Below are 13,310 nucleotides of genomic sequence, written 5' to 3' on the forward strand. Positions count from 1 at the left end.
ATAATAGAGCTCATATTAAAAGCAAACAGTGAATTATTGCAACTCAGACAAAGTTTTTTTTTTATTTCATTTTTATCAATCAAGTAAGAGTCCCAAGTTGCTAAGGATATAATCACCTCAAATGTTTTTACTATTGCTTTAATAAGATATTAATGGATCAATGGATAATATTGGGTTTGTTAAAATAGTATTTGTATTATCATTGCGATGGCAGGCTGTGTCAATACGATTCAGTAGCAGCACAAACTATGACCTTTAAAATGATCTTAAAGTTAAACACAACTCAAAAATCTAATCAACAGAATCTTAATATTAGAACTTTCATAAAGATATCATTTAGATTGCATTTGAACGTATTTTTTTTTAGTGAGTTATACATAATAATGAGGCAGCTAAGTGTGCAGTTCAGATTGGCTTTTAAAATGTGATTTTGTACAACAACAAATAATCACATTGAAAGAGTTTACACTGAGCACTCTCACATTCAGCTTTGCTCAAACCGCCACCAACCCTCCCCACCTATTTTCACATCCTTCTAACCGCAGTTCCTGTCAATCCCTTTTTGACTGCCACGGTTTTAAATTGGAGTTGGCGTTCTCTGGCTGCCTTTGTGGCATTGCTACTGTATAAGAACATGCCTGGGGTACTTTGCGTCTCTGATTAGAGATCTTACGATGCCAGGCATTGGCTGTATCAATAGAATACTTAGATGTCACTCAAGGCTTTTGTCTGTGCCTCCAAAACCCCATTTCTCTCCAGAGTTTCACTGTTACATCATCTTCTGAAGTGAAAAGAAAGAAAGAAAACACAAAGCTAAAATTACTCTGCCTGGATGTTGATAACATTTAGGGTTTCAAATGGATTTTAAGCTTTGGTATGATAAATTTCAAGCAAAGGGGAAAATCCTTTCTTAGTTCAACTAAAATAAGACTAAATGCGATTTAAAAGGGGGCTGGTTAGGCAAAATAATATAGGGATTGTATTTGGACCCAAGGTGCTCATGTTTTTAGGAGGTACTAGTTTTGAATCGTAATGAGCAACTCTCTTTAGTATTTGAGTCCTTGGTATCCAGGTTCTTGTCAGTCTTGATTCATGTTCTGAAATTATAGATGGCGTTAACTGTCACTCATAAATGAAAATACACCAAAGCAAAAGTAATGAATGTTGTCTTAATTCAGTTTCCTGTTATATACAGTTGTATGATTTACATTTAACAACTCTCATCATTCTCACATTTTCGGATGCTGATGAAAAACGGCAGCAATAACATCAGTGACTTCTCACAGTATGTTTGCACAGTCATGTGTTCATCACATACAGAGAGAAATGGGGTTAAACATCAGCTTGCAAACATCATTTAGCTTAACAAGGGTTTACGTCTCAAGTTGTAAGTGTAGAGTTGTGCCGTGAACTGATGCTGAACCTCTCAAGTGTAGGGTTCTGTTGTGCCCAGGGCCTCAACAAAACACTGCATCGCAGCTGGTACACATTAACTAACCCGTACTACACATTTGACTCTCTTTTCACTGTTATAGCATCTGACAGATTTGGTCTGGAACAATGAATGCACTTCAAGGAGCTGTCGTCTCTCTTGAACGTAAAGGCAATTCTTCAAGGCAGACAATAGTTATCATTGTCAGATTTTATTTAGGGCCAGAGAGTCATTATCATAATTTGAATGAATGTCATACAAATTACAAGAATGTGGTCTGGTTGTGTTGTGTAGTCTGTAAAAAAAACAAAAAAAACAACACAAAACAAATATTCCATCAATTTGAAAAACAATGTTTTTTAGGCAGCTAAAATGATGGAAAAGTGCTGCTCAAATACCAAAACTCTACTGTATTGAAATCTTTCCTTATTTACATATATTTTGAAGTTAATTTTTGCAGAAATAACGCTATTCAGAATGTATTTCCAAAATCTCCATGAAAACACATTTATACATGAAATTTCAGTTATTGGTTTTCTGCTTTCTGTTCACCTTTAGTCTAACGTGGCCCTGTTGCCTCGACCTTGAACACTGTAGCCTTCCCTTTTGTTCAGATGCTTTGTTCCACACTTGCAACCTAATACACAGCACGCATACATCCTCCAGTGCTGTGCCTGAAGGTTTTGAAACACAATAGTGAAACATTTCCTTTTTTTTTCTGCTGTCACAATCATGTGAAAGGTCACTTGCAGTGTGATAAATGTCTGATTCACAGAAATTAGAAAACTATTGTACCAACCTTCTAAATGTATAGAACTATGAATAGTTTAATCCTCGATCCTGACTGAAATTAATCATTTTATCTATGAAAATATGAAGGTTTTTGAGGAAAAACCTACATATATATTCTAAAATATGGAACCAAACCTTTAAACTAGAAGTGCTTTTTTGCTACATAAATCTCTAGTGGACCATTGCACCCAGCATATGTCTGGCGTTTTGTGGCATTCATTGATAATGTTGGCATATCCATTTGGATTTCAAGGCAATTTTTTAAGGCATATGGCCGCACTTTTTCATTTTAAGTATTTTAGTCATGGAGGTAAATAATTCTTGTGTGCTGGTATGGTCCTCTTACAGTCTGATGAGATCAATTTGGCAATGAGAGGAACATTAAAATAAAATCATGACTCTTCCAAGGTTGTAAGATTGATTAGCAGCTTTTGGTGCTGTACACTGCGCCGGCTATTATTGATGAGCATGGTGTTGTTTAGTAAAACCACATGGTTCAATCTTATATGTTCTAGCATCAATCTTCTGCTTTTAAAACTAATGATGGCAATTGGCAGAAGAGAGCATACAGTGATATGTTAAGCATGACCGATGTGTTCATTCTTGTGACTGGTGGAGGTACTTCATAATTCCAAGGAGGGTCATTTTCACATTTATTGAGAGACTTTAGGTGTTTTTTGTGTTTTTAAATACACTTTATTGATCAGATTAAAGCTTGCTTTTGCTGTAACTACCTTTAAAAGCAGATATCTTTGCTGTGTAGATGTTTTACTCTATTTAGACTTATGGCAGGAAGCTTATTGTTATGACAGCAGAGCAGCAGGGTGAAAGGAAAGATTAATACATGTAGACATGCGTCCTTGAATTCAGCTGATTCCATTCAGTGTGAATAAAATTGAAAAGCTCACAAAGCAGTCATTATGAGTCTAAAAAATGTTCCTACCACTTGACATTTGACTGTCTGTAAAAATTTAAATACAGTTGCACCGTGGCAAAAAGCTGCGTGCTTTAATGCAGCATCTGCAGCGTAGTTTCATAATAAATAGCAAAAACTGAAATACAGATACATAATGTCATAGCTGAAAATTCATACTGGTTGTCTTTCTGTCTGAGCTTTAATACATCATTACATATCTTACTTATAACATTTATTTGGTCAATCCATTACCTCCTTAGGTCTCCTTATGGTGCCATCCAACAATGGCACCTATGTCTGTGAGCTCCCTTTTTTGTGTCATTATCAAAAAGTATTTTAAAAGGAAAGGTGAAGTTATTGTGGTAATTGAAAGAGGTCCCATAGCAGTGGGCAAATTATGTGCATGTGTTTACAGGCAATGTAAAAAAATACAGCACAGCGCTGTTTAAAAAGCCTGGTTGGTCCAATACGCTACAGACTGTGTGATTAAGTTGCATTCTCTGCACACTGGACCTGTAGCCTCTCTGTGTTTGAGAATGTCTTGATTTACAAATTAAGCTCTAGAGACACCTGAGAAGGGACTTACATGGACTATTGTGTGATCTCAATGAATTTGTGCACTTGGTTGCTCAATTGTCCTCTCTGTGTCTCTCCTCTCACTTTCTCCTTTAATTTATCACTGCAGGCTGTGGAAACCAACCTGGCATCCAAGGACAGCCACTGGGTCTATGCCAATGAGGTGAGGCCAAAACACACTTGCATGCACCTGAGTGAATTTAGACCTTTATGTCACTTTGCCTCATTCAACACTATGTCTCATATGTTCCCAAGGCATATGAGACCTATGATGCCTTTACTAACTACGCTTTCATATAGAGTTAAATAAGCAGCACATCATTTGATTTAATCCTGGCTGCCTGAGGGACTAGACCTTTATTTGATATGATATAACTGTTCTCACTTTAAAGTCCTCACATTATGTTTTTTCCTGTAACATATATTCAGTTATATACTGTAGCTCCTTGTGATTGTAAAAGTTTTGGAAGTCCACGCCAAATGGGGTTATTCTTTTCCACAGTAAACACTGCTGCCCAAGTACCTGAAACTCCTCATTTGTAGTCTAGGCCATTTTCTGTTACATCTCAATGTCACTGTGTAACACACTGGGCCCCCCCACCACACGTTCAAACAAACAATGAGCAGCTGCCTCAGCTGAATCCAGATGCAGACAGCTGCAGCTTCTGCTAACTCTGAAATGTAGCAGCTATGAGCAAAGCACACCAAATGTTCTGTTGACTACAAGCATGTTCTTGCACTCCTGGCATCTCTGAAACTGAAGACCCATTGGAATGCTTTCATTTTAATGGTAATGTTTACACAACAAAGGTAAAGCTCCTACAGTGGATCTTCAGTGCTTGGCTAATGTGGTCAAAGTTACCATGCTTTTCTCCTATTCTCTGTGACTGCACATATTGTACAGTACTTTAATAAAACTGTAAACCCAATAATCTCACGTAATGCTTCAGACAGAGGGTGAAAAGAGGTGCAGCAACAATGTGAAAAACAATGTGATTTTCAACATTAAAACATGTTCTAATAGAAACTCATAATAAAAATAATGAACCTGTAAACGAGCCTTGCATAGACACTTTAGATTTTGACTGGCTTTCCTATCACTGTACGAGTTGTCTGTGTCTAATGTTGACCTAAAAGGGCTAAAGTGTCTGTGGCACCAAAAATCTCAGCTTCACTTTATGAATACAGAAAAGTGGCCTCTTTAGCTTTAGTGCCTCAGGATTGCACTTCACTTGATTCGAAATTATTTGGAGATGTAGTGGTGTGGCAGGTGGGAGCAGCACTAACAGCTGTGGTTGAAAGATGTTAGATAGAAGTTTGCTCCCTGATAAATTATCAGAAATATTAGGCTTACTGTGCCTAACAGCTCCACCTCTAGCACTTACCTACACACACGCACACACACAGCGACATGCATGTCAGTGTCCATTTTTATAAACTTTTTTATACTATGTATCATCAAAGGGGGTATCAGTGAATTTTAATGAAACATTCCCCCCTGACTTGTTGAAACATTTCACTGAAACCGAAAACACGACACATATTGATTCATAATCTGTAGACCATGATAAATGTATCTGCGTTCCTCTGACAGCCACATTATTTAGGCAGTGTTTGTAGAGAGATTGAGATACTGAGGACCAGGGAGAAAAAAGGTGTTTTGTTTTTTTTTAATTGTTTAGCAAATAATTTGTAATATAGAAGCTGAAAATGCATTTTGGATGCAGTACACAATACACATTAGAGCAACCAACTAGAATAAAACACTTCTCATTTATGTTTTAGTTAAAAATTCAAAGTGCAGAATATCTGTAGCTTGAATATTGATTTACAAAAGTTAATGAGGCTTAGTGTGTTGAAAACCTTCTGTTATCTGGCAGCTTAAATTACCTAATTTTAGACTATAATGAGCTTTTATGAAAATAATGACCTTGTCATATTTTCACCATGCGTTTCAGCATTAACATAACTGAAGTATTGACTTACGGCAGCTAATGAGACCAGGAGTTCTTTTAAACCATCTCTGCATCTGGCAGCTTAAGTCACATTATTCCGCTGATGTGCTTTTGTAGTCTCAAACATGAAGATGTGATAGGGGCTGTAATTTGAAGCAATATTCACATACAAACTCACGCATGGCTCTCAGTCAATTAGTACAGAACTCCACACAGACATTAGCTTTAATTGCATCTGGCTCTGGAATAGTATGAACTAATGGCATGTTAATTTCTACTCCATTCACTTAATGGTTGATATGATGCGGCTTACTGCAGAGCCATGTCTCCCTGGTACATCCTTAAAAAAAGATGAATGTGCCTGTTTTTGTCTTTTAACTATGAAATATATTATTTTACTTGTATCCCTTTCTCACAATATAATTTTCAGTTCCTCCTCTCCTCTATTCTATTCCAACACAATGAGGATATTTTTTTCACTCTATCCCTGTCACACTCCCAGTATTTTTTGTTTGTTTTCTCTTCTTTCCCAGCTTCCATGCTTTTCATATAATCACTCAAGATAAACTGCTCATAAAGCTGAAGATCACCTTGAAATGAGAATAACACAGACATGTTGCAAATTCAACCAAGAAAATTCAATTACTACAGATGCCATCCTGTTGTTTTTTTTTCTCCCAGCTGTTGGCCTCCAAAGTCTTCTTATTTATAGAATAATAACTTGAAAACTCTGAGCTGCTATTAAGTCTATTTCTTAAAACTGTTTTCCCTCATTTTACACTGTTAGCAACAACAACAAAAATCCCTTGCAAATTGAATCCAGGCATGTATCTGTAAATGATTTAGCCACATTGCCTGGTTATCTCTAAAGGGGAAGGATATTTAAAGGAAGGTGCAAAGCTAATTTGTTTCCATTAGCCTGTGATTAGATTTCTGAGAACTTCCTAACATGGCTTATGGCAGAAAGATTGTGCACCTTTTAAAAAAAAAAAAAAAACATTTAAACACAGGAGAGGAGAGACAAAGTAATTTTAAAAACTGCATGTGTTAGGAATCTCTTTTCAGTAGCTGCTGGTGAATTCTGTAATCCCTGTTGCTACTTGGCTACAGTATACCTAGATACTGTTTCCTGCTTTCAAAATCTGAAAATCCTGTTAGGCTGACTAGATGCAATCACAAAATCCTACCGGGAAATAACAGACCCTGTTACCTTTTTCCTCTGAATGCACCATCAGTCCCTCCAGACAGTTGGTATTATTCAGCTGGTCATGACAGAGTTGTGACATACATTTTAACCAAGTGATCATAAGGCTCACTGTTGCTTGGCCTCCTCCATCAGCTGCCTATGCTCCTGCCAGCCTTTAGACCTCACACAGCATGTGGCACAATGAATGTAGTTGTCAATCAAAAAATGGAGAAGGAAAATGAAGTTTATTTTTGCCCGACTTAGGGGGTGACATAAGAGTTATACCTTTAATGCATTATCAAATTACAGTATATTAAAACTGATTGTCAGGGTCTTGAGCACTGGTCAAAGATAGTTTATCTGAGGCCAAAAGTAGTAGTACCACAACTAATAATTGTTTTCATCATTCATTAATGCAAAGTTTTTCCTTTTTCTCTTTTTTCAATTGCCCCAAAATTCTGTTTTAACTTCCTGCAGGCCAAGGTGACCATGTTCAGATTATTTGTTTGGTTTGAGCAACAGTTAAAACCTAAAGATTTTAATTTTATTGTTTATTACAATAAAATCCTTACATATGAGAAGCCAAATATGCACTTGCTTCCATTGCAAACATTTCTAGATTTGGCCTGACACAAATGTATTTTCCAACCAATTGAGAGAGTTTGAATGGCACACAGTTCATGAGCCCTTAGGATATAGGAACTTACTCAAAACACAAATGACCTCACAACATAATCTTCAGAAATGATCTTTGAAATTGGTGCGCAGAAAGTGCAGTGGGACTCGACGTGAGCGGGAGGGCAAAGAGATGATAGGCAGGCGTGCCTCGCTAAACCACCCACTAAACCAGGGTGCTCCAGCTGCTAGCGCACAGAAGGCTGTCTGCCTCAGACACTGTCTAGTTGACTCAGATGGATTGTGCATCCTGGGAGGATTTGTTGTTGTTGTTGTTGTTGTTGTTTTTTTTCTTCCTCTCTTCAAAGGTAGGACAGTGACACTTGAGAGTGTTTGATGGATTAGGTGGTTGTGCCGGCTGTGACAGACAGAGTCAAGGAAGACAGTCATAATGTGACTGATGTCTTGGGTAGCTGCCCATCAAGCAACTGAGATGGAAAATCTATTCTAAGGACATAATCTCTGCCACATCAGATTGTGGGATTGGGAGGCGGATTGCTGAAGTGGCCACTTGTGACATAGAGAATATACAGTCACGGTAAAAAGAAAATATACCCTCTTTAAATTCTAAGGTTCTACATATCATGGTATAATAAAGGTAATCTGGTTCTCAAGAGGTCCAAAAATGAGGCAAATACAACATCACATGTACTATAAAATGTAAAATATTACACTATGTAATTATTTATGTAAGAAAAATTAAGCCAAAATGCAGAAACAGAGTATGATAAACTAAGTACTCCCTTACTGCTTTCTTATGCATTAAGAGGGAAAGTAGCAGGCAAGTGCTTTTAATCAAATGCACTTGATTAATTTATCATCAGCAACTGTAACCACCTCTATGAAAGCAGAGGTTTTGTCATCTAGAGCATTAATGTATGTGTTAACACGATGCCAAAGAGGAAAGACATCGGTAATGATCTTAGAGAAGGAGTTATTGCTGTCCATCAGTCTGGGAAGGGCTAAAAGGTCATTTCCAAACAATTTGAAGTCCATCATTCTACTGGAAAACATTCAAGACTCTTCCCAGGAGTGGAAAATTCACCCTAACGTCAGAGGCTTATTTGGGCTTGTTTTGCAGCCACAGGACCTGGGCACCTCGCAGATGTTGAGTTGACTATGAATGCCTCTGTTTACTGAAGTATTGTAAAGTAAAATGTGGGGCCATCTGTCCAACAGCTAAAGCTTGAGACAAACTGGTTCATGCAACGGGACAATGATCCCAAGCACACCACCAAATATACAACAGAATGGCTGAAAAAAACAAGAATCAAGGTGTTGCAGTGGCCCCTTCAAAGTTCAGACTTCAACCCACTGAAATGTTGTCAGACGGTCTTAAGACAGCTGTGCATAAATCAATGCCTGCGAGCCTCAGAGAGACTGGTAAAGTCATACAGAATATGATTAACATTATTGTTGCTAAAGGTGATTCCACAAGCATGGGGTTTACTTTGTTTTTCACACACTGCTTATGCACTTTGGCTTCGTTTTTGTTTAAAATATAATGGCATGGTGTAATATGTCATATTGTAGTTCATCTCAAGTTGTTTTCATCTAATTTTAAGGCCTGGTAAGGACTAGATCTTTTTTTTAATCTTCTCCTGATATGTAAAACCTTAGAATTGAAGAAGGTGTACTTTACATCTACAGTCATCGTAAAAATATAGATATACACTATTAACCGCAATGAGCATCCATGCAGAAACCTAACTGGGATGTCAAAAAATTATGTATTAACCCAGAAATTGTGCCTACAGGAGGCATCCAGTGTTATGGTCATAAATCTAAAGGACCCCAGACATGAGACTCCCCTTATGAACCACCTTATCTAAATGTTACAGCAGTTACAGCCACAGCCATTTTATGTCACCGGGGTTAATAAATGGGCAGTTTAAATTATAACAGACTGCACCTCCAAGATAAAATATAAGTTAAATCATAGCACTGAAATTTCCACCACAAGTGATGACTCTGGTTTCCACTGTGCCTATGGTTTGGCCTTCTGGCTTTATGAGCAGTTGTCTGTGTAATGAGATGGCTAACACAGCTGCACTACCCTGGGAAAAAAAAAAGTAATGAAACAAAAGAGAAGATTAATAAATGCATCATTGTAACTGTAACATCATCCCACCTTAAGTCATATTTGTGATATCCTGCTCTAATGAAGTAGCCGTTTTAATGGATTAATAACTCGAAGGCAATAATCACTGAAGCACTCTCATCTTACTCCACATTAATGTAGTTGGTATTTTCAAAAACTGGCATCATATCATTGTAAAGAGGATCCCATCGGCTGATATTGCATTTCCCCCCACTAAATAAAAATGCATTCCTCTTTAAGCAGCCTTTCTACTTTCTCTCGTCACCAAAACTTTGTCCTCACTATGGCAAACAAGTAAATAGACTATATCTATACTTGTGAAATAGTGTATTTAGTGTGATTCCTGGTATCATACTTAATGATCAGCTTTCACAAGAAGTGCAACAGCAACAGAGCGGAGAGTAGGATTATATTTAATTTAGAAAACCTTTAATTTTCTATAATCTTCTAAACAGTATCAGAAGAGTATAAGAGGAAGGCGTTTGTGTCAACATATCTAACATCATTCAATTTGTAACAAATAAAAAAAGGCTTTTTTTTCCTGTGGATTTCAATATTTGTGATGTTTACTTTTTTCTAATATAAAATGACTGGGGTATATAACTAGGTCATTTCCTAATATAATAATAATATTATTTTCTGTCTAGCTATTGCCTTTTCTCTCAAATGTGTATTCAAAGCATATTAAAAAGGTGTGCATGTATGTTTCATTGACAAGAGCAACTCGAAATAATGCCGTAACCATGGTGTTTTGCGCTTCATGTCTAACTCCATTTCCTCTCAGTTTAGTCACCCGCAGCTTCAAAAGAGCACCTTAACTGTTAATTCAATGACTGTCAGATTAACATTGTAATTTTTATGTATTTCTAGTGAGGGATTAATAACATAGAAGAGGATAATTTAGAGCACAAAGAGGATAATTTAGCCTTTCTGTCAGCTGAACTTAATTTGATTAATATATTTTGGTTGCTGAAACATTGCCATCTTTTATTCACTTTTTTCAAAAATTTAAGTGGGTTATTTTGAAGGAGCTTATTGACTGAAGTAATTGTGTGCTGTAGAGTTTAAAACCAGTTTGTATATTATCTGTTTTCATCGGAATTTCATCAGGATTTGATTTATAGGCTATTATAATCACATAGAGTGGCCCCTTGAGATTAATAACCCTTCTAACAGTTCAATCCATCCATGGGATGACCACTGTAATCGGCTTCCTGGAGTACGTGTCTTTCCTATTGGTACTTTCTCCTCAAAGTTTAAAAGGCACATGTTTCATGAGCAATGCCCTATTGGGAAATGTCACAGCCAGGTCAGGTTATGACATAAATGTCACATGTGATGGTGACAGAATGCTTGGACTAGGTGGCACTAAAAGTTATTAACTTGGATGGGAGAGCAGCTCATCTCTGAACCATGTTGTGAGCTATAATTTGCCTGATTAAAGTGTCTTGGCAACTCATGAATATGCGTCAGTTCCACTTGTCTGACTGTGAAGAGTCTGAAAAAGAGGGGAAAAAAAAGAGCTAGAATCACCAATGACACAAATAAGATTTTGGAAACTGGAAAGCATCGGTTCAGCTTGCTCACCACAATGTTTTTTTTACATTTTGTGGAATACAATATGTGTGACATAAGATATGTATATAAGGAGAAAAGCTGAAAAGCAGAAAGGAATTTGAAAAAGGTGGATTTGGACAAACAATTTGTGGTGAAAGAAAGAAAGAATAAGAGTGATGGTCAGGTAAAATAAGGTAGAGGTACAAAGAAAGACATATTAGGAGTGATGGCAAGATAATAAGAGATTGAAAAGCACATTAGGTTGAAAGAAGAAAAGCACTATACAGTGACAGAAGCCCTGAGAAATTAACACTGAGTCTGGACAGAGACCTGCAGGGGGAAATAAAAAATAGGGAGGTCGATGCAAAAGAGAGAGATCAAAGCATCTGATTAGGAAAACTGATAGAGAGCATGTATTGAGGCGTGTTTGGTGAGGGACCTGGGGATGCTTAAGTTTTGACCCGACAGTAACCTCACAGCTTTATTGTCAGATGGCATATGAACCCAACGTGTCCCCGGAGACTCACTGTCTGCCTCAGCATTGATGATTGTCCTGCTCTGGAAACTAGTAGGCAGTTCAGTGTCTCATGAATATTGATCTGATCCTTCACACAAGTATCCCCCATAGAAGAGGACCAAGGGTCACCTGAACTATTATTGTGGTGCATATGCTTGAAATGACCATTGATTTGACTGTGTAATGGTAATAACACAATAATTAAGGCTCGCAGAAAATGATCTTGAAGATGACCAAATAAATTTATATTTCTGCCCTCACCATTTATCCCTTTATACTATGTTGGATCTATTTTCACTTAATTGATGCGTGTTATCTGATATATTAATTGCTCAAAAAGTGGTTACAGTCAAATCCCTCCAACGTTAGCTAACTTATCAAAATTTCCAAAAACCCTCATGGTTTATGTCATTTTTTTTCTCATTGTGCAAATGTCAGTCTAATAAAAATTGTCACTATTCATAACTCATATTCAGTGGAAAAGGTAAATTAAAAAGATTCTTTGTCATCTTCGCCCTTAGGAGGTGAGCGATTCGGACATCATGGAGCTAGTTCACAGCTCCCTTGGTCGAATGACCATCATTCGTCAGATCTTCCCGTTGTGGAGGGACACCAATGTTCGTTGTATGAGAAACAATCATCGCATCTCCTCTCTGCTCTGTGACCCGCAGGAGGGTTATCTGCAGTCCCTGGAGGTAAAGAGCATATATATATATATATATATATATATAATTATTGTATGTAATAGAACATCAATATGTATGTTTTATTTATATAAACATCTTTTTTTCCACTTTCCTCAGTGGGATATATGATTTTGCTCAAACAGACCAAATCCTAGTGGCGTACTTGAGATTTAAATGGTTCCTTATTGTTATCTTGAACATGAAAAGGTTGCAAGTACCTGTTGTCAGTTTGAATGCAGTCAATTACAGCAGATTTCAATGACAGTAGTTTCTTTTTTTTTTTCCCTTTAATCAGGAAAAAAAGCAACAAAACTGCCAAAAAAAAGTCTCTGCTCTAAAATCTCCACCAAACAAGGACATATATACCAACAAAAACTACTTTCAGATTTAAATTCAGAGCCTTTAAAGATGCACAAAATGGCATATAGCAATATGGTGCACATATGGCTACATTAGTCTAGTGTTAAGTCCTCGTTTGTTCTTCCTTGTTCACTTAATTTTTTTTTTATCCATTTTACTGTGAGTACGTATAAGAAATTTGTGTTTCAGGAGCAACAAGCTTATATATCATCCACTTCTTCCAGCACAAGTGGCACAAAAAATAAGCATTGTGTGGTGCTTTTTTGTTCTGTGTATAGCACAAATAGGCTATACAAAGATCTGTGAACATAATTACTTCTACAAATTATTCCCAGTATTTGTAGTGACTGTATAGCATAAGCATGCATCCATGGTGTTAAAGTACAGTCAAGCATCTGCCAGTGAATACAAATATTAACTGATTATGCATGCAACTGAATATATACTAAACTCCCTAGGTACGATAATTATGATGGACATGAATGCCCATGAATATAAATGACTGCATCTCAGTGAGTCTAGAGACTAACTGGGAGAACAGAGTACATCATTGTTTC

General features: G+C 37.0%; 1 protein-coding gene across 1 annotated transcript in view; it reads left to right on the top strand.

Moving 5' to 3' along the window:
• Positions 1–13,310, top strand: part of grid1a (glutamate receptor, ionotropic, delta 1a) — a 275,638-nt gene that overhangs the window by 225,255 nt on the left and 37,073 nt on the right. The window contains exons 5-6 of the mRNA XM_030748669.1: positions 3,826–3,879; positions 12,229–12,402. Coding sequence (XP_030604529.1) covers positions 3,826–3,879; positions 12,229–12,402 — 228 coding nt within the window. The remainder of the gene's footprint in view (positions 1–3,825; positions 3,880–12,228; positions 12,403–13,310) is intronic.

Source organism: Archocentrus centrarchus, chromosome 15 (genome assembly GCF_007364275.1).
Source record: "Archocentrus centrarchus isolate MPI-CPG fArcCen1 chromosome 15, fArcCen1, whole genome shotgun sequence".
NCBI classification, from domain to species: domain Eukaryota; kingdom Metazoa; phylum Chordata; class Actinopteri; order Cichliformes; family Cichlidae; genus Archocentrus; species Archocentrus centrarchus.